This window comes from Bidens hawaiensis, unplaced genomic scaffold (genome assembly GCF_021521415.1).
Source record: "Bidens hawaiensis isolate Kalapana, Puna unplaced genomic scaffold, B.hawaiensis_p1.1 tig00055212_1, whole genome shotgun sequence".
NCBI lineage: Eukaryota > Viridiplantae > Streptophyta > Magnoliopsida > Asterales > Asteraceae > Bidens > Bidens hawaiensis.
Genome location: NW_027499979.1, coordinates 44,199 through 59,395, shown reverse-complemented (window position 1 = coordinate 59,395; position 15,197 = coordinate 44,199). Strand labels below are relative to the sequence as shown.

At 32.7% G+C, this 15,197-nt stretch overlaps 1 protein-coding gene across 1 annotated transcript; it reads left to right on the top strand.

Annotated features, from left to right (window-relative positions):
- The first annotated feature begins 3,317 nt into the window (after positions 1-3,317).
- Positions 3,318-5,775, top strand: LOC143601023 (transcription factor MYB83-like). The gene is made up of 2 exons (XM_077078539.1): positions 3,318-3,675; positions 5,062-5,775. The coding sequence occupies exons 1-2, from the start codon at positions 3,374-3,376 to the stop codon at positions 5,726-5,728; spliced, it is 969 nt and encodes a 322-aa protein (XP_076934654.1). The 5' UTR covers positions 3,318-3,373; the 3' UTR covers positions 5,729-5,775.
- Positions 5,776-15,197: the final 9,422 nt, after the last annotated feature.

Genomic DNA, 15,197 nt, shown 5'->3' with positions numbered 1-15,197 from the left:
TTTTGATTTTTAAAAACTTAACTGGACTAACCGGACTGACTGACAAAAGTTACCAAAAATAGAAAACTTAACGGAAAACTGACTGTGTTGACTTTGGATGGAGAAAAACGTCTACCTAGGTTTGAATCAAATTGTAGGTCTAACAAGCAAATGGATTGGATGATATCAAGACACCGGTTCCTAAAGATGACACGACTAAGGATCGCTCAGGCTCACTGGATTACCTCTCGGTTGCACTTGGCTGTGAAAACTGATGAAAAACGTGTCCCGAGGCTTGTTCTTGTCCTCCTTCTTCTTCCTAGCCGCCACCACACAAGAACCCTAGCTTTTCTTCTTTTCTTCCTTCCCTTGCTAATTGCCGATCGGACCAGCTCTTAGGCTTAGGTTTTTTTTTCTTTTTTGTATTATAATATAATAGTAGGCTTGGGCTTTTCCATGATGTAAACGGGCCGGGCTTTGAGTGGATTCTTGAAATCGTATGCGTAAAAGGTCCTTAAGCTCCTCGAAAAGTCCGGTTTTTCTTCCTTTATCCCGTAGCCTACACAATAAGCATTATTATGTAAAACCAATATAGAACAAGTTAAAATACATAAAATATAATGTAATAACGTAGATAAAAGGTGCGGAAAATAAGTGTGTTTTACAACACATCAAAAACTGATTATTCTTATCATTTGTTTTTTTTTGGCAAACTTGTAGGGAAAGAAATCAAATATGTTGAAGAAAAGCTTGAAGTCAAGGTAAATGCTTTCAAACAATATTTTAGGAGAAATCATATCTCGATTTTTACTAGTTTTGTGGCATAAACGACAAAGTTCATCAATATTTATTACTATTTTTTTCATTATTAGTTGAGAAGCTTTGCAAATGTTTGCAACTATTTGAAGATAATCAAGATAATGAATCAAGATGATGATGATGATGATGATGATGATGATGATATTGAACTCGGTTACATATATGTGTCTCATTTATTTTTCTTCATTTTTTTTGTTTATACTGAGGTTGCATATATGTAACTTGATACAAAGTTATGAATACATATATGTACACTCAATAAAAAATCAACTCATGCATTGATGCATATATGTAAGTGTAAAATTTTTTTGTATACTATTTGCAAATATGTATATATTTCAACTTTTTTTATGCATATATGAACACACATTTACGTATACGTAACACTCTAAGTTACATATATGTAAGTAACAAGATGGTATGATTTAGCTTGTGATGTAGTATTTGTTTTTTTATTATTTGTTACATATGTACATTACCTAATTTGAGTTAAAATCCGATGATTACTTATATGTATTTCGGTCATTTCTTCAAAAATTCTTCGTTTCTAAAAGATTGAGTTTTTTAACTTATAAAACATGATTATGATTAAAAACTAAAACATAAATTTTTTAAACCATAATATAGGAAAAAGAATAAAGATGGAGTGATTTTAGTAATTTTAGGAGAGAGAAGAAAGTAAATTAATTTTATTATATCAAATTTGTCCTTTTACCTATTAATAAATCATTATTTATTTGTACCTATTTACAATATTGTCATTAAAATCCTCATCATTGATATAATAGATTAATGGCTCATATGTAATTTGGTGGTTTTCAAGAAAATCAAGGTTCTCAATGGAACTCATATATATATATATATATATATATATATATATATATATATATATATATATATGGAAAGTGTATAATGAAAACTCATTTGAGTTGTGAAAACTCGTGAAAACCCTAACATCGTTTTTTTTTGCATGTAATATATGTTGTTACATTTAATACAAAACATTGAAAAATAAAAAAAAAATTGTTTTGCTATTTTTTAACAATTTTTTTCTAATTTTTATATATGTTTTCAGTAGAGAGAAAAAGTTTATTTATGTTTACATTTTTTATTAACTTTAATTATGGACCACAAATATCAAACTTTAATTAAAAACATGTGGTTGATAATGAGTTTCTAAAGTTTTCACAACTTAAGTGGGTTTTTATTTTAACCTAACCCTATATATATATAAGGATATTTTAAAAACCATGTTGAGTTTTAAAAACTTAAAAACTCAATTCTTAACCACACATTTAATTAAATAGATTAGATTATGTGGTTGAGATTAAATCTGATTAAAAAGTTAAAGTATGAGAGAGTATAAAGATGTAAGTGATTACACTAACTTTTACGTCCGTTACACCTATGTAAAAAGTTGACTCGGTGCGTAAAAAATTTTGTAATTTTTTTTACGTATGTAACCTCCAAATATTACGCATGTGTAAAAAAAATTCAAAAAAAAAAATTTCTACGTTGAGTTATTTCGAGTTTTTAAAACTCAAAATGGTTTTCATTTGAAATCTCCCATATATATATATATATATATATATAGGGGTGAGATCTAGTGAAAACTCCTCTTAAAGAGAAAACTTAAAAACTCCTAAAAAACAATTTTTAACTTTAAAAAAAAAATTGAAGTTTTTTTTTTCCCATTATTCTTATATGTTGTTATTGGTTAGAAAAAAAGAAAAAAACCTTGTCGGTATAGTGCGAATGTGTAATAGTGTGCATTGCATATATGAAAAATTGTTTGTATTGCATAGAATACAACACTATTGCACATATTTGATACACACTGTTGTATATATGCAATATAAGACTAATACACACATTGAATATACATTAGTACGTATGTGTAATACAACATTAACTCACATGTGCACCACATTGACTTTTATTTTATTATTATTTTTTTTCCATATAATATAACACTACTACACATATACAATACACAAATATTGAATATATGCAATAAAATACTATTAAACTCAAAAATACATAGTAATACACATGTGTAATACAATGGTATCGCACAGTAATACGTATGTGCATTACAGCGGTTTTTTTTTTATTTTTTTCGAGTGAAATATAAGAAAATATAAGAATAATGGCTAAAACAGAATTTTGAAAATATTTTTTATTTTTAATTAAGAATAATTCTTTAGAAATTTTTTAGTTTTCTCATTAAAGATGAGTTTTCTTTTGATCATCTCCCTCTATATATATATATATATATATATATATATTATATAAATCAATATCTTCTGTTTTTCATGACCCAATTTCTAAGCAACCACCGTTTCCGTCATCATTATAATCATCACCAATCCCATTCAACGACCCACATCTCTCTCACAAACAAACAAACACAGGAACAACTGGCTATTTATAAAGTAATAAACTTCTCCAAATCAGAACTACTTTCGAAGGTTATAAGATTCGATCAGATCAAACCAAACCCTAGTTCTTACATCTCTCTTTCACACACTTTACGCACATTGTGTGCGTGCGTATACAGATACATATAAAGGACATGAGGAAACCAATAGGAGGTGCCAATGAGCAGCATAATTTGATTGCGAGTGCGAAGGTAATGACGATGAAGATGAGAAAGGGGCTGTGGTCACCGGAAGAAGACGAGAAGCTGATGAACTACATGATTGCCAACGGCCACGGCTGCTGGAGTGACATTGCCCGTAATGCCGGTTTGCAAAGATGCGGCAAAAGCTGTCGGCTTCGGTGGATCAATTACTTGCGGCCTGACCTTAAACGTGGTGCTTTTTCTCATCAAGAAGAAGAAGTAATCATTCACCTTCATTCCCTTCTGGGTAACAGGTATGAATCTATGATCATTATCATTCCGCAAATGCCCTCGTTTTGTGTTAACAGGCAGAGTTATTGGATTTTAATAATCTCAACTTTTATGTATTGACTGGAATTATTCCCAACTCAAAAAACTTGTCTCAATTTTGGATTTATTTTCCTCTAGCAATCCCACACTGGCTAACTGAAAAGTAACTCCATTGGCTTTTTGATGACGTGGAAAATATATATTAGATTGTTGGTGGAAAATACATTCAAAGTCGGGATTGTCTATAAATATTTCCTAAGTTGGAATTATTCCCTCCAAAAATTAGGATTATTAAAATCTAATAGCCCAACTAAAAGCAACAACTAGTTGAGCGTTTGATGACATTAGTCCTTATAAGTTTTTAACCTTCATTTTGCTATTATATATATGATTAAAAAAGAAATAAACATCTCTCTCAAACCCTAGATCAATATATAGTATGGAAACATATAATTTGATACACAACTTTGTCTCACACACACACATCATGTATGTAGAACATTTTATATATATACACAAGGTGCATACAGCATACCCATGATTAATCATATAAGCTAGTAAGTAAAATGTCAGAGTCGTCGCATGATTATATGTGCAACTTACAAATTTAATCTTTGTGCTTTTGACTTCAACCGGATAACAAATCATTAACGGAGAATGAGAGATAATAAGAGTTCTATCTCTTCCATAATTGGACCGAAGAAAGATTAACTTGACATGATTATCGCATATAACATGCATCTTATGGTACACTTGTTTAATTTAACACCACACCAAATTAAAAACCTTCATTTTATTTTTGATTAGTTATCGGGAAAAATAAATATATACACATTTAATAATACATTAAGAGTTTATAAAAAGATTTATTTTTATTAAACTGTTTCGCAATTTTATTGCTGTTCAAAAAAAATCTAAGTTAATTAATCATATGTTCTATAATTGTTTGCAAATTCTAAGACCATTGTTAGAAAATTCAGGAGACCTTTTACATCAAATACTCTGCCAAACGATGCAAACAGTTAAATCGTAGCATACGTGTTGGGTAGACGGCCCACAAAATATTATGGTAGGAAACGAACTCTTAGAAAGATTTGTAGAGATTTAATTTACAATGTTTTAATGCATTGGTACAATGTTTTAATGCGTTGATAGAATCATAGAAAGCTCAATGTGAAAGGGATAATAGAGGTTAAGGTGTGGCCCACATATAACCTTTGAGTTGAAGATACTCCACTGTCTATTTCAGTAGTTTGTTTTAAAATGAAGCCAACTCCCATGCAATGCATGCATTCATACAGTATTTACGTGTAATCTAACTAACATATACTTATTTAATTAACATGAGTTTTTATTTCCTTAACTTGTAGATGGTCCCAAATTGCAGCAAGATTGCCTGGTCGTACAGATAATGAAATCAAGAACTTTTGGAACTCTAACGAAAAAAAGAGATTAAAAAAGTCTAAATCAAACTCATCGTCACCTAACACAAGTCATGATTCATCATCTTCCGAACATAGGGATATCATGGGCGGATTGATGACCATGCACGACTCTAGCAACATCATGGCTATGTACATGGATGCAACACAACGATCTTCATCATCGTCATCGTTAACTTTGCAGGCCTTGAACATAAACCAAATGATAGAACAATTACCCCTAACCAACAATCATCACGACTCAAACATGTCCATCTTGCATGCATCATGCTATGGTACAAATCAGGTTGGCATGGATGGTAATGGGATTAGTTACCATGGATGTTATGAGATCTTTGGCGGGAATTTAGGGTTAGAAGACGAGATTTTTAATATCCCACCATTAGATAACTTGACTAATAACAATCAAGATATAAAAATCGAAAATCTTGATGATATCATCATGAACCAATGCTACAACAATAACAAGCACAAAGTACATACGATGACCGAAGGGTTTGAAAACTGTTGGGAGGGAGGAGAGGAACTTAAAGTTGAAGAATGGGACTTTGAAGAACTCATGAGAGAATCTTCCATGTTCCCTTCGCTTGATTAAATCTTTCAGAAAGTATATTTTATTAATTTCTTTTGTCATTTTCGGAAAGTAGTAAAAAAGATTGTAGAATAAAATGACACCGAACGTAGGTGTAACTGGGTCACCGTGCATATCTATATATTGTATAGATCTATCAAAATGTACATGTACCTCGGCATGTAAGAATAGTTTGGCTAGTTCCAGTTGATCCCGCATGGCAGGCTAATAAAATTCAAAAGATAAAATACTTTTTATGGAATCCAAAAACCTATATGTCAATGGTGGAATATATCCATCTTCAATAATCAATATAACTAGCAAGTTTGCACGCATGTTGCTGCGTTGCCTAGTTTACACCCCAAAGGGCACGATCCGCCACCACTCAACCAGGGCCTCCATCCACGCGCATGCACCACAATGGCAAGTGGCTCATGCACCAAACGTCCAATGGCACTGGCAAAGGACACGACAAAATCACGTGTAAGATGTCATTTGCGTTAAGAGGTTAAGGGTATCGGATTGCAATAACACTTTCTTTGGGCGCTGATGTATGCAAGGACCGACTAAACGCCCTAAGATATAAACCTTACCAGAGATCAATTGCAAATTCATAACTATATATGTCTAAAAAATTTAATTTTTAAATTTTAAGAGAAAAATACTTACTAAAACTAGTTATAGAAATAACTTAATAATTAGATTAAATAATGATGAATTTTGTTGTTTTATATATATTTGTACCGTGATACGGTGTGCTTTAAAATTTATACTAACCGAAATTTAGTCAATGTTTCCTACTTTCTACCATCATTTGATACAGCCTTAAATATATAGAATTAAAATACGACTAACATTGTAATAAATCTTACGTTTGATAATAGTAATGGTTATTTAAAGTTCTTTGAATTGAAATTTAATGTAGCATGCTAGGACGCAAACTTGAGAAGACAAAGGGGTATGCTTATGGTAAGGATAAGGAAAGAAAGTTTATGTCACCATAAATCCAACTCCCTTCTTCGTCTGGCCTCCAACGTTAGATTTAAAGATCTTCCACTGAATGTGGTATAATTAAAATTGATGGCAAATCGATTGATTTATTAGTGTTGCAAATTGCAACACCGCCATCTAGAAGAACAGCGAACAACTGCAAACGATTCACAGTGGATCACACGAACGGGTTTGAAACATTGATGGTAAAGGCGACGGGGGTCAATGAACATCGATCTCTAGGATTCCATGTACGAATCTTCATCCGGTGTCGTTGACGGCAGCGGCAGTTCTAGAAATATCACACGTGTTTTGCAACAAATTCTAAATGTAGTTATTAGAATTCATTCATGGTCGCGGTCTCAATCCTTTTAGAGGTCTCTAAAAGCAAACAAGATTTCGAGCTTTTTTTCAAATTTTATTGTTATAAATCAAAACAATTAACCAAGAATATTTTTATTTTCATCATTTAGTAGGTTTTTTAGTCTAACTTTGGTTTAAATTGAATGCCCTATTTAAATGGGGGTATAAAGCCCAAGATTTGGTTTAGGGGGTGTTTGTTTTTTCTTCAAACATCTAATGTCTGCAGGCGCGCAGACATTACCCTTGAAGACTGTTTGTTTTTTTTCTTAAAACAGATCTGAAGTTATCTTCTTTCATCTTAAAAGAAAAGCAAGGAAATCTTGCTTAAAACATCTTCACAAAAAAACCCTACTCTTCTCCCTTTGCAGCCACCCTCTCATCCACTGCTCCTACCACCGTCCGCCAACACCACCACCCACCGTACGCCGCCACCACCACCCCCGTACCCCGCCGCCACCGTCCACCACCATCCACCGCCACCACCACCGTCCACCACCCACCATCCATCACCACCACCGTCCACCACCCACCATCCATCACCACCACCGTCCGCCACCACCACCACCATCCATCACCGCCACCACCACCATCCATCACCCACCACCACCACCATCCATCACCGCCACCACCACCACCATCCATCACCGCCACCACCACCGTCCACCACCCACCATCCATCACCACCACCGTCCACCACCCACCATCCATCACCACCACCGTCCGCCACCACCACCACCATCCATCACCACCACCGTCCACCACCCACCATCCATCACCACCACCATCCATCACCGCCACCACCACCACCATCCATCACCGCCACCACCACCATCCATCACCCACCACCACCACCATCCATCACCACCACAGTCCACCACCAACCAAAACCATCCATCACCACCACCCATTGTCCACCACCACCATCCACCGCCACTACCCACCGTCCGCCGCCACTACCACCATCCACCACCACCACCTTCCACCACCCACCAAAACCAAATCGGCATGGAAAGCAAAGACTAAAAACTAGATGTAACTTGAATAAATGACTTCTATCTTGTGAGATAAGTTTGACAGTTATGCAGACAGTATCAGCTTATAAAAACAAACAGTCTTATATTTTCAGCTTGCAGATCTTCAGACCACATCTTCAGTTGCAGACATGAAAACAGATGAAATCAGCTTGCAGACAGTTTATGTCTGCAAAAACAAACAGCACCTTAGTCCCTCTAGATCCCAGCCGATCTGGATTTATTGACTTTTTAAATGATTAGATAAGCTTTTTAGCAATAGCTCTTCTTTGGATGTCTCATAATGATATGAAAACATTAAATAACGGACGGTTATCCTCATAATTTAAACGGATCGGACGGTTATCCTCATAAATTTAAATAACGAAACGGATTTAGTTAAAAGAAAATATGAATTTTATCCAACAATTTTCGCAAGCATCTCACGGTTTTGTTCTTCTAACTCAAGTGATCACTTCTTAGAAAGACACTCACCCTAGAATTGCTTAGGCTCACACACGTTTAAGTGTAGAGTTATTCAACAATGCGTCCAAAATATAAGTGTAGAGTTATTCTCTCATGCACAAACAATGCGTCCAAAATATATTGTGATATTTGAGGGAGATTTTATTCATGCCACAATACAGGGTTGGCTCCGAGAATTGAAAAAATATTTGGGTTTAAACAAATTTAATTTTAAATGGGCTTACTTGATTATGATTCAGGTTGTGCAAAAAACTTTTGGATAAAAGATAAAAGCATGCTTAAACATGTATCAGATAAGACTAAAACCCACAACCTTTTAATTGGAAGTCATACTCTTTGTCACTAGACTAAGATAGTTATTATGTAATTGAGTTTAAACATTAAATATACATATTGATTTTTTCATAAAAATTATATAATTTTATTATTAAAAAAATGTCGCTCCTAGCAGGGTGTCGGGCCGGGGGTCGTCGACCACCCAGCCTCCATCTAAGGGCTGACCATGTAACAATATCTCTTCTATGGACAAAACGGTGAGATATATTTGCCTAGGATATCGCAAGCTGCTCTTTGGTACTTATCATGCTCGATAAGATTTGTTTGCCACGCCATCGTAAACATAATAGAAGTAGTTTTGATACCATTTGTTTTAACATCATATCTCTAAATATTGTTTATTTTGCCACAAAGGCCTCTAGACTTTAGGTTGTCCAAGTAAAGACATAGCAAAAGGTCACTCATTTGAAGATTACTCTCATCCAAGCATGCTCAACTATGGAGTTTTTCTCTTGTTTACAACCAATGTGTACAAAACTTGTGGTGGTATTTGGGACTGAGCATTTTCAATATCTTGGTATCTTCCTTATGAATGAAACAATTTAAGATTTAATATTTACTTAGGGCATCGGTAATGATTTAGTGTGTGCAAAAGTGTTTCCATGTAAGCACCACCTAGGTAAAGATTGTAGTCACACTCGTACTCATTAAAGGATGTAATAGAAGGGAATGACCAATTAAAAAAAAGCGATCACAAGGCTTCCTCCCACGCTTGCGAGTCCGTTCATGGTGGTTAATCACCTCTCACAAACGGGGAGCGAAGTGTTCATTACGCCTTACGACCAAGTGGCAATCTCATGCCTCACAGGGTATTACAACATTATGGCTGGCCTTAAAGTGCCACATTTAGACTTCATAGATTTTATTTTGATACCAACCGAGCACTCCCTGAGTAATCGCTGCAAGGTATGGTGTCGGGTTGACTTTCTTTAGCTCCGTCAAGTTACTAAAAATCAATCAACAGTGGTTAACCTCAGCCAGAATCAGATATGGTCGGTCAACTTGGGCTAATTTTTAATTAAATAATAAAACATAATTCGTATTGCTATAATATTAAAGAGCGGATGTCATTTTTTTAAATTAATTATTATCAAAGTTATAATATTTGATTGATGTATATATGATATCCAAAAAGTAATTTTCTTAACTCCAAGTACACTCAGCCAATGTTTTAAAAATCGATATTTTACCCGTACCGGATTTGGTTAAAAAATGGTACAACCAGTTGAACCGTAATGTACCGGGAGGTTCAACCGCGTTGAATAATTTACCTTGCAATTCCATATAAATACAATTTCAACTTAAAAAATAACCCAAAAGCGCATTAATAAAAATCACACCTGAACCATATATCACAAATGAAAAATGATCGAGTTGGATAGAAAGTTCATGCTTTGTATACGAAATTAGTCAATTACAAAATATGTAAATAAACAAACATTGGATTTGCATAATACAAAATTTGTTGATTAACGAATCATTGTTTACCGTGCTTACTAGTTTCAATTTTATCCGCTATATTAAAAGTCATTTTTAAAAAAATATGTGTCGTAAAAAATATCAAAAATCTCTTGGATTTAAAACTGGTTTGCGGTTTATACCAGTATTTGTAAAAAAACCGGCGGCATGATATTATGGCAAACCGTCCAAAAATATTTACCTTATGAAAATCCAGTATAACCGGTTCAACCGGCCGGTACGTACCGGTTTTTAAAACATTACACTCAGCTCTCCAGACGGCCCTAGGATCCGCATAGCTACCTTTACAACCTTAACTAAGTCTAAAAGTACAAATTATTATTACTAATTTAATATTTGATCATTTACTTAGCACTTGCTATAAAGTTTGATTAGGCTACTGCTTATATATTTGATTAGAGTGTTTATTTGTTTTATATTTGTTTGATAGATGATTATTTGGTAGATATGTATATTAATGTATGAGTTTTGGTTTAAACTTAGATTGAAACTTGTTTGACATGAAGAATCATTTTCCAAGACTACACGGTTAAGACCACTCTCTAAACCTATTCGTAAAAATTTGCGCATGTCTTCTTCATTAGCGTAGAACACTTAAATCATTTCGAATACAATTTTACACATTTTAATACAACTAGACTAGAAATCCTTTGATAGAAATGTTATATAAAGAAAAGATTTTATATAACAAACTACAAAATCACGCAAACACTTGTAGTACTTTAAATCTATACATACAACGGAATTTAAGCATGTTAGTTTTCTGTTTAAAACTAATTATTTAATAATCGAAGATGCACCTATGTTAATAAATAAACATATAATATCTTAATGTTTGTTATGATGATACTGTATCCACATGACGAGTGCATTTGTTCATAGTGGCAATGTGATTATGGTTTTATGGTGACGTTGTTGAATAGTGAAAGGATGATTAATTATTAAGAGACAAAAAACGTTGTTAATTTGGTGAAAGACTTTTTATAAGTGGTAACTAAGATCGAGGTGGTCGTCTTCTTGCGCATTACCCGGCCCATGGAGTTTGGTTAATTTGTTGTTGTCATGTCAATTGTCTAAAGTAATTGGATACCATTAACATTTCTTTTCAATCATGAAGTTCAAGTACCAAGGATAATTTGTTTAACTAATTAATCATTCAATTCTTTCAAACTTTGACTTCAATTTCAATTTTAAAACCCTTTTAATTATTTAATTTCTTTTTTCAAAAAGCAACCCACAATCACATAATTTGATAATTACATACGATTGAAATTACGTAAGTCCTTTCTAAGAAGTGTGTTTAATTTAGATGTAATCTTTATCCATAAATAAAGTTTTCCTCTACCATTTGGAATTTTGCTTGAGATCGAAGATAGATTTCTAGTCCGTTCGTTCATAAGGTTAAATAATGGAGTATATGTCTTGTTAAAATCCTAGTAGAGTAGTAGGGAACACAAGCCTAATGGAGATAAGTGATACACTAGGTTAGAGCCCGTGAATATAATAAAAAATAAAAAAATATTATATGTAATACGTGAATTCAATTGTTTCATATAATATTTTTTTATTTATGACTTTTTTTATTAAGTTTTTGATATATTATGCACTATATTTTAAGTTGAAAAACAAATCTTGATGTTTGATTTATTTCAAATAAAACATGCATACCGATATTGTTATACTTAATATTGTGTGTATAAAAATGATATTTATAGCAAAATGTTGTCACGGATTTAAAAACTAAATTTACAAAAACTAAGGTTTTATTGTAAAAAAAATATATTATATTTTAAAATAAAGAGATAAACAATGAACAATCTTAAATGGTTGTGTTAAAGAGATATGAGAAGACAATGTCATATTGTGAATTATGAAAGTGTTAACAATTAAATATAATTTTGGTTTTATACTTGAAAAGAAATCACATTTATATTTGTTAAGTCAAGAAATCAAACACAATTACCATTTTAGTGGAGTTGTTAAGCACATTTGGTTTGAAACATGAGGTCTTGAGTTTGAAACTCGTATCACACAATAATATATTTTTTAAAATTTTATAAAGCCTTACGGGTCAAGGGTTATAATAGGAAAACGGGTTATGAGTAATAATATAATAGGAAATAGTGACATAACATCTACTTGGCATCCTATATAGAGTGTCTAGTTAAATGTTATGTGGACAACTTGTGTCACTTTAATAGTGTAGTTAGATTAGATGTGGCAGCCCATAGTCCTATACCTGACGGCAACCTCTATCAAAGCCACTTCAGTACCTCGCAATCTCACATTCATACGGTTGAATATCATGTATACTTCATATTTATGAAGCATATACTTCGCTACTTACAAGGCATCCTTGAGCATGGTCTCCGTATCTCTGCCACCCACTCTCAATCACTCATTTACGGTTTACTCTCATGCCGACTTAAGGGTGCCCGGACTTTCAACGATCCACATCATCGGGCTATTGTGTAAATTAACTTGGATGGAAACCTGATCTGATCCTCTAAACAGCCGAATATCATATCTCGATCAAGCGCAAAATCAGAATACAAAGACATTGCAAATGCCCTATAAGTCATGGCAACTTGGCTCTGCAATTTACTTCATGGCCTCCACGTTCCTCCTCACCTAGCTACCATATTTTATTCTGGAATGTGCCAGCTACCTACCTTTAAGAGAACCCTATCCAACATCAACGAACGAAATAGGGCGAAACTGATATCTGTTTTATTAGAAAAAAAATAGTTTATATCAGACACATTTGGTTCCTTGACGTTCAATCCTCTTCTCAATATACAAGCATCTTTACCTAAGGTCTACAACGACACTAATTATTTGAGACTTTTTGTTCCAGTTTGAGCGCTTATGATTCTTCTGCTCGAACTAAGGGAAATATTACCGGATATATATCAGTCATCATATATCTATCTTCCCCGTGTATAAAAGGGTATTATGTTAATAAGGTTTATCAATTATTTAATACCATAAACACTATTAATTATTTCTTTATCTCCTAAAAGAATACTTAAAAATTACATATAAAAACTTTACTAAATATTTACGTAAATTAGCAGTCACCATATCGCTATCTAACTTGAGTTAGTTATCGAGGCTTCTAAATTCTTACGCCCAAATGATTCAACTCCACACCCTTCACTTTCATAACTAATTCAACTAAAGGTGATTGATGCCCTTTTTCATAACTAATCGACTTTTTTAATAAATAAAAAAAAAACTAACCAGATAAAATGTTATTTAAAATCTAAATATAGAGGAGTCAGTGAGTTGAGCAAGATTAATTTATTAATACAAATTTGTTGAAAGTTTGATTATTAAACACAAGTAATTTTACCTGTGCGCGTTACGGCGGGCATGCCATCGCACTTGGCGCGTTGCTGCAAGGTCGCAGTGGGAACTAAGTAGGGTATCGATTCGGTTTATTATAGTAAAAGTGACATAAGTTGAAAATCTAAAATTTTTGTGACCAAAGTTGAAAGTCTAAGAGTTTAATTATAAAGTATAATTTTTTTATGGTCAAGGCTTTAAACGTATTTTCCTCAAAAATTCCACACTGATTGAAAATACGTTCAAACAGCTGATGGGATTAGATTTTAGCTAGTGTGGGATTGATGAAGGAAAATACGTTTAAAGTTGAGAATATCTGAAAACATCTTGAGTCGGGATTATTCCCAATCAATAAATCAAAATTGAAATTATTGAAAACCAATAACATTTACTATTTATGTACCATGTGTTTCATAACATGAAAATTGTCTGCGCGTGTACCTAATTTTAATAATTCAAAAGCAAAAAACAAAAATATTGATTTACTGTAGACATTAATTATATATTTGTGTTATTAAAATAACTTTAAAGAAATAAATAACAAATTAAAACAAATTATTAGTTTTAAGTTATTTCTGTAATTCACTTGATTTACACTACTATATATGTGTGACTAGGGTTATTAGATCTATAAACTTCATGAATCATATTATTAGTTATCCTTTGTCTAATAAAAAATTTAAGTCTAAATTCATTATTTTTGTCCTTTTATTTTCAGCCCGAAAGTTTTAAATCCAATTGATAAAACCGAACGATTTTATAAACAAGCCAATTTTTGGTTTTTGGTAAAATGTAAGCTCATAACCTACCTATACACACCTCTAAATCTCTAATGCATAAAATCGCATAACGTATCATGTTGTGTGCCAATTAACTGTTTAGAACATAAAAAGTTAATGATTATACTTCTTTTTTTGGTACATAAAATAGTTGAGTAAAAATACCCAAAAAGAAAGTAAATGCCAACTTGTGGTGAGTTCTCTTAATAAGAATAATTAATACATTGCCGATCAAACGTAATGGCTAACTAGAAGTCTAGAATCATCATTGAAGGGCTGATTTTATATTTATTCATAATTATTTTTAGTAGATATATAACTCATCATATTTCCAACTACTCACCTAAGAGTAGTTTTTTTTTTCTTAATTTAATGTTTCGTCCTGTTCGCTGATAAAAAGCTATCAAGTGTTTTTTAAACCAACAAATAGGAAAAATAACTAATTTACACTTATGTACAAGACACATGAGCTCATTTAACTAATGGTGTTAAGAAGCAAAGAACAATTTGTATAACATTTGAAAATATTAAGTACTAGCTTTTAAACCCGTGTATTACACGGGTTTTGTCAAATAATAAAGATAATTAAGATCTGTTATTTCAATTGTGATTCTCAAAATACTTGTAAATTAATTTAATATAGAATTAATGGAAAAAAACAAACAGGGTTCACGAAAACTTTTAAATAGCATGATTTTAGAA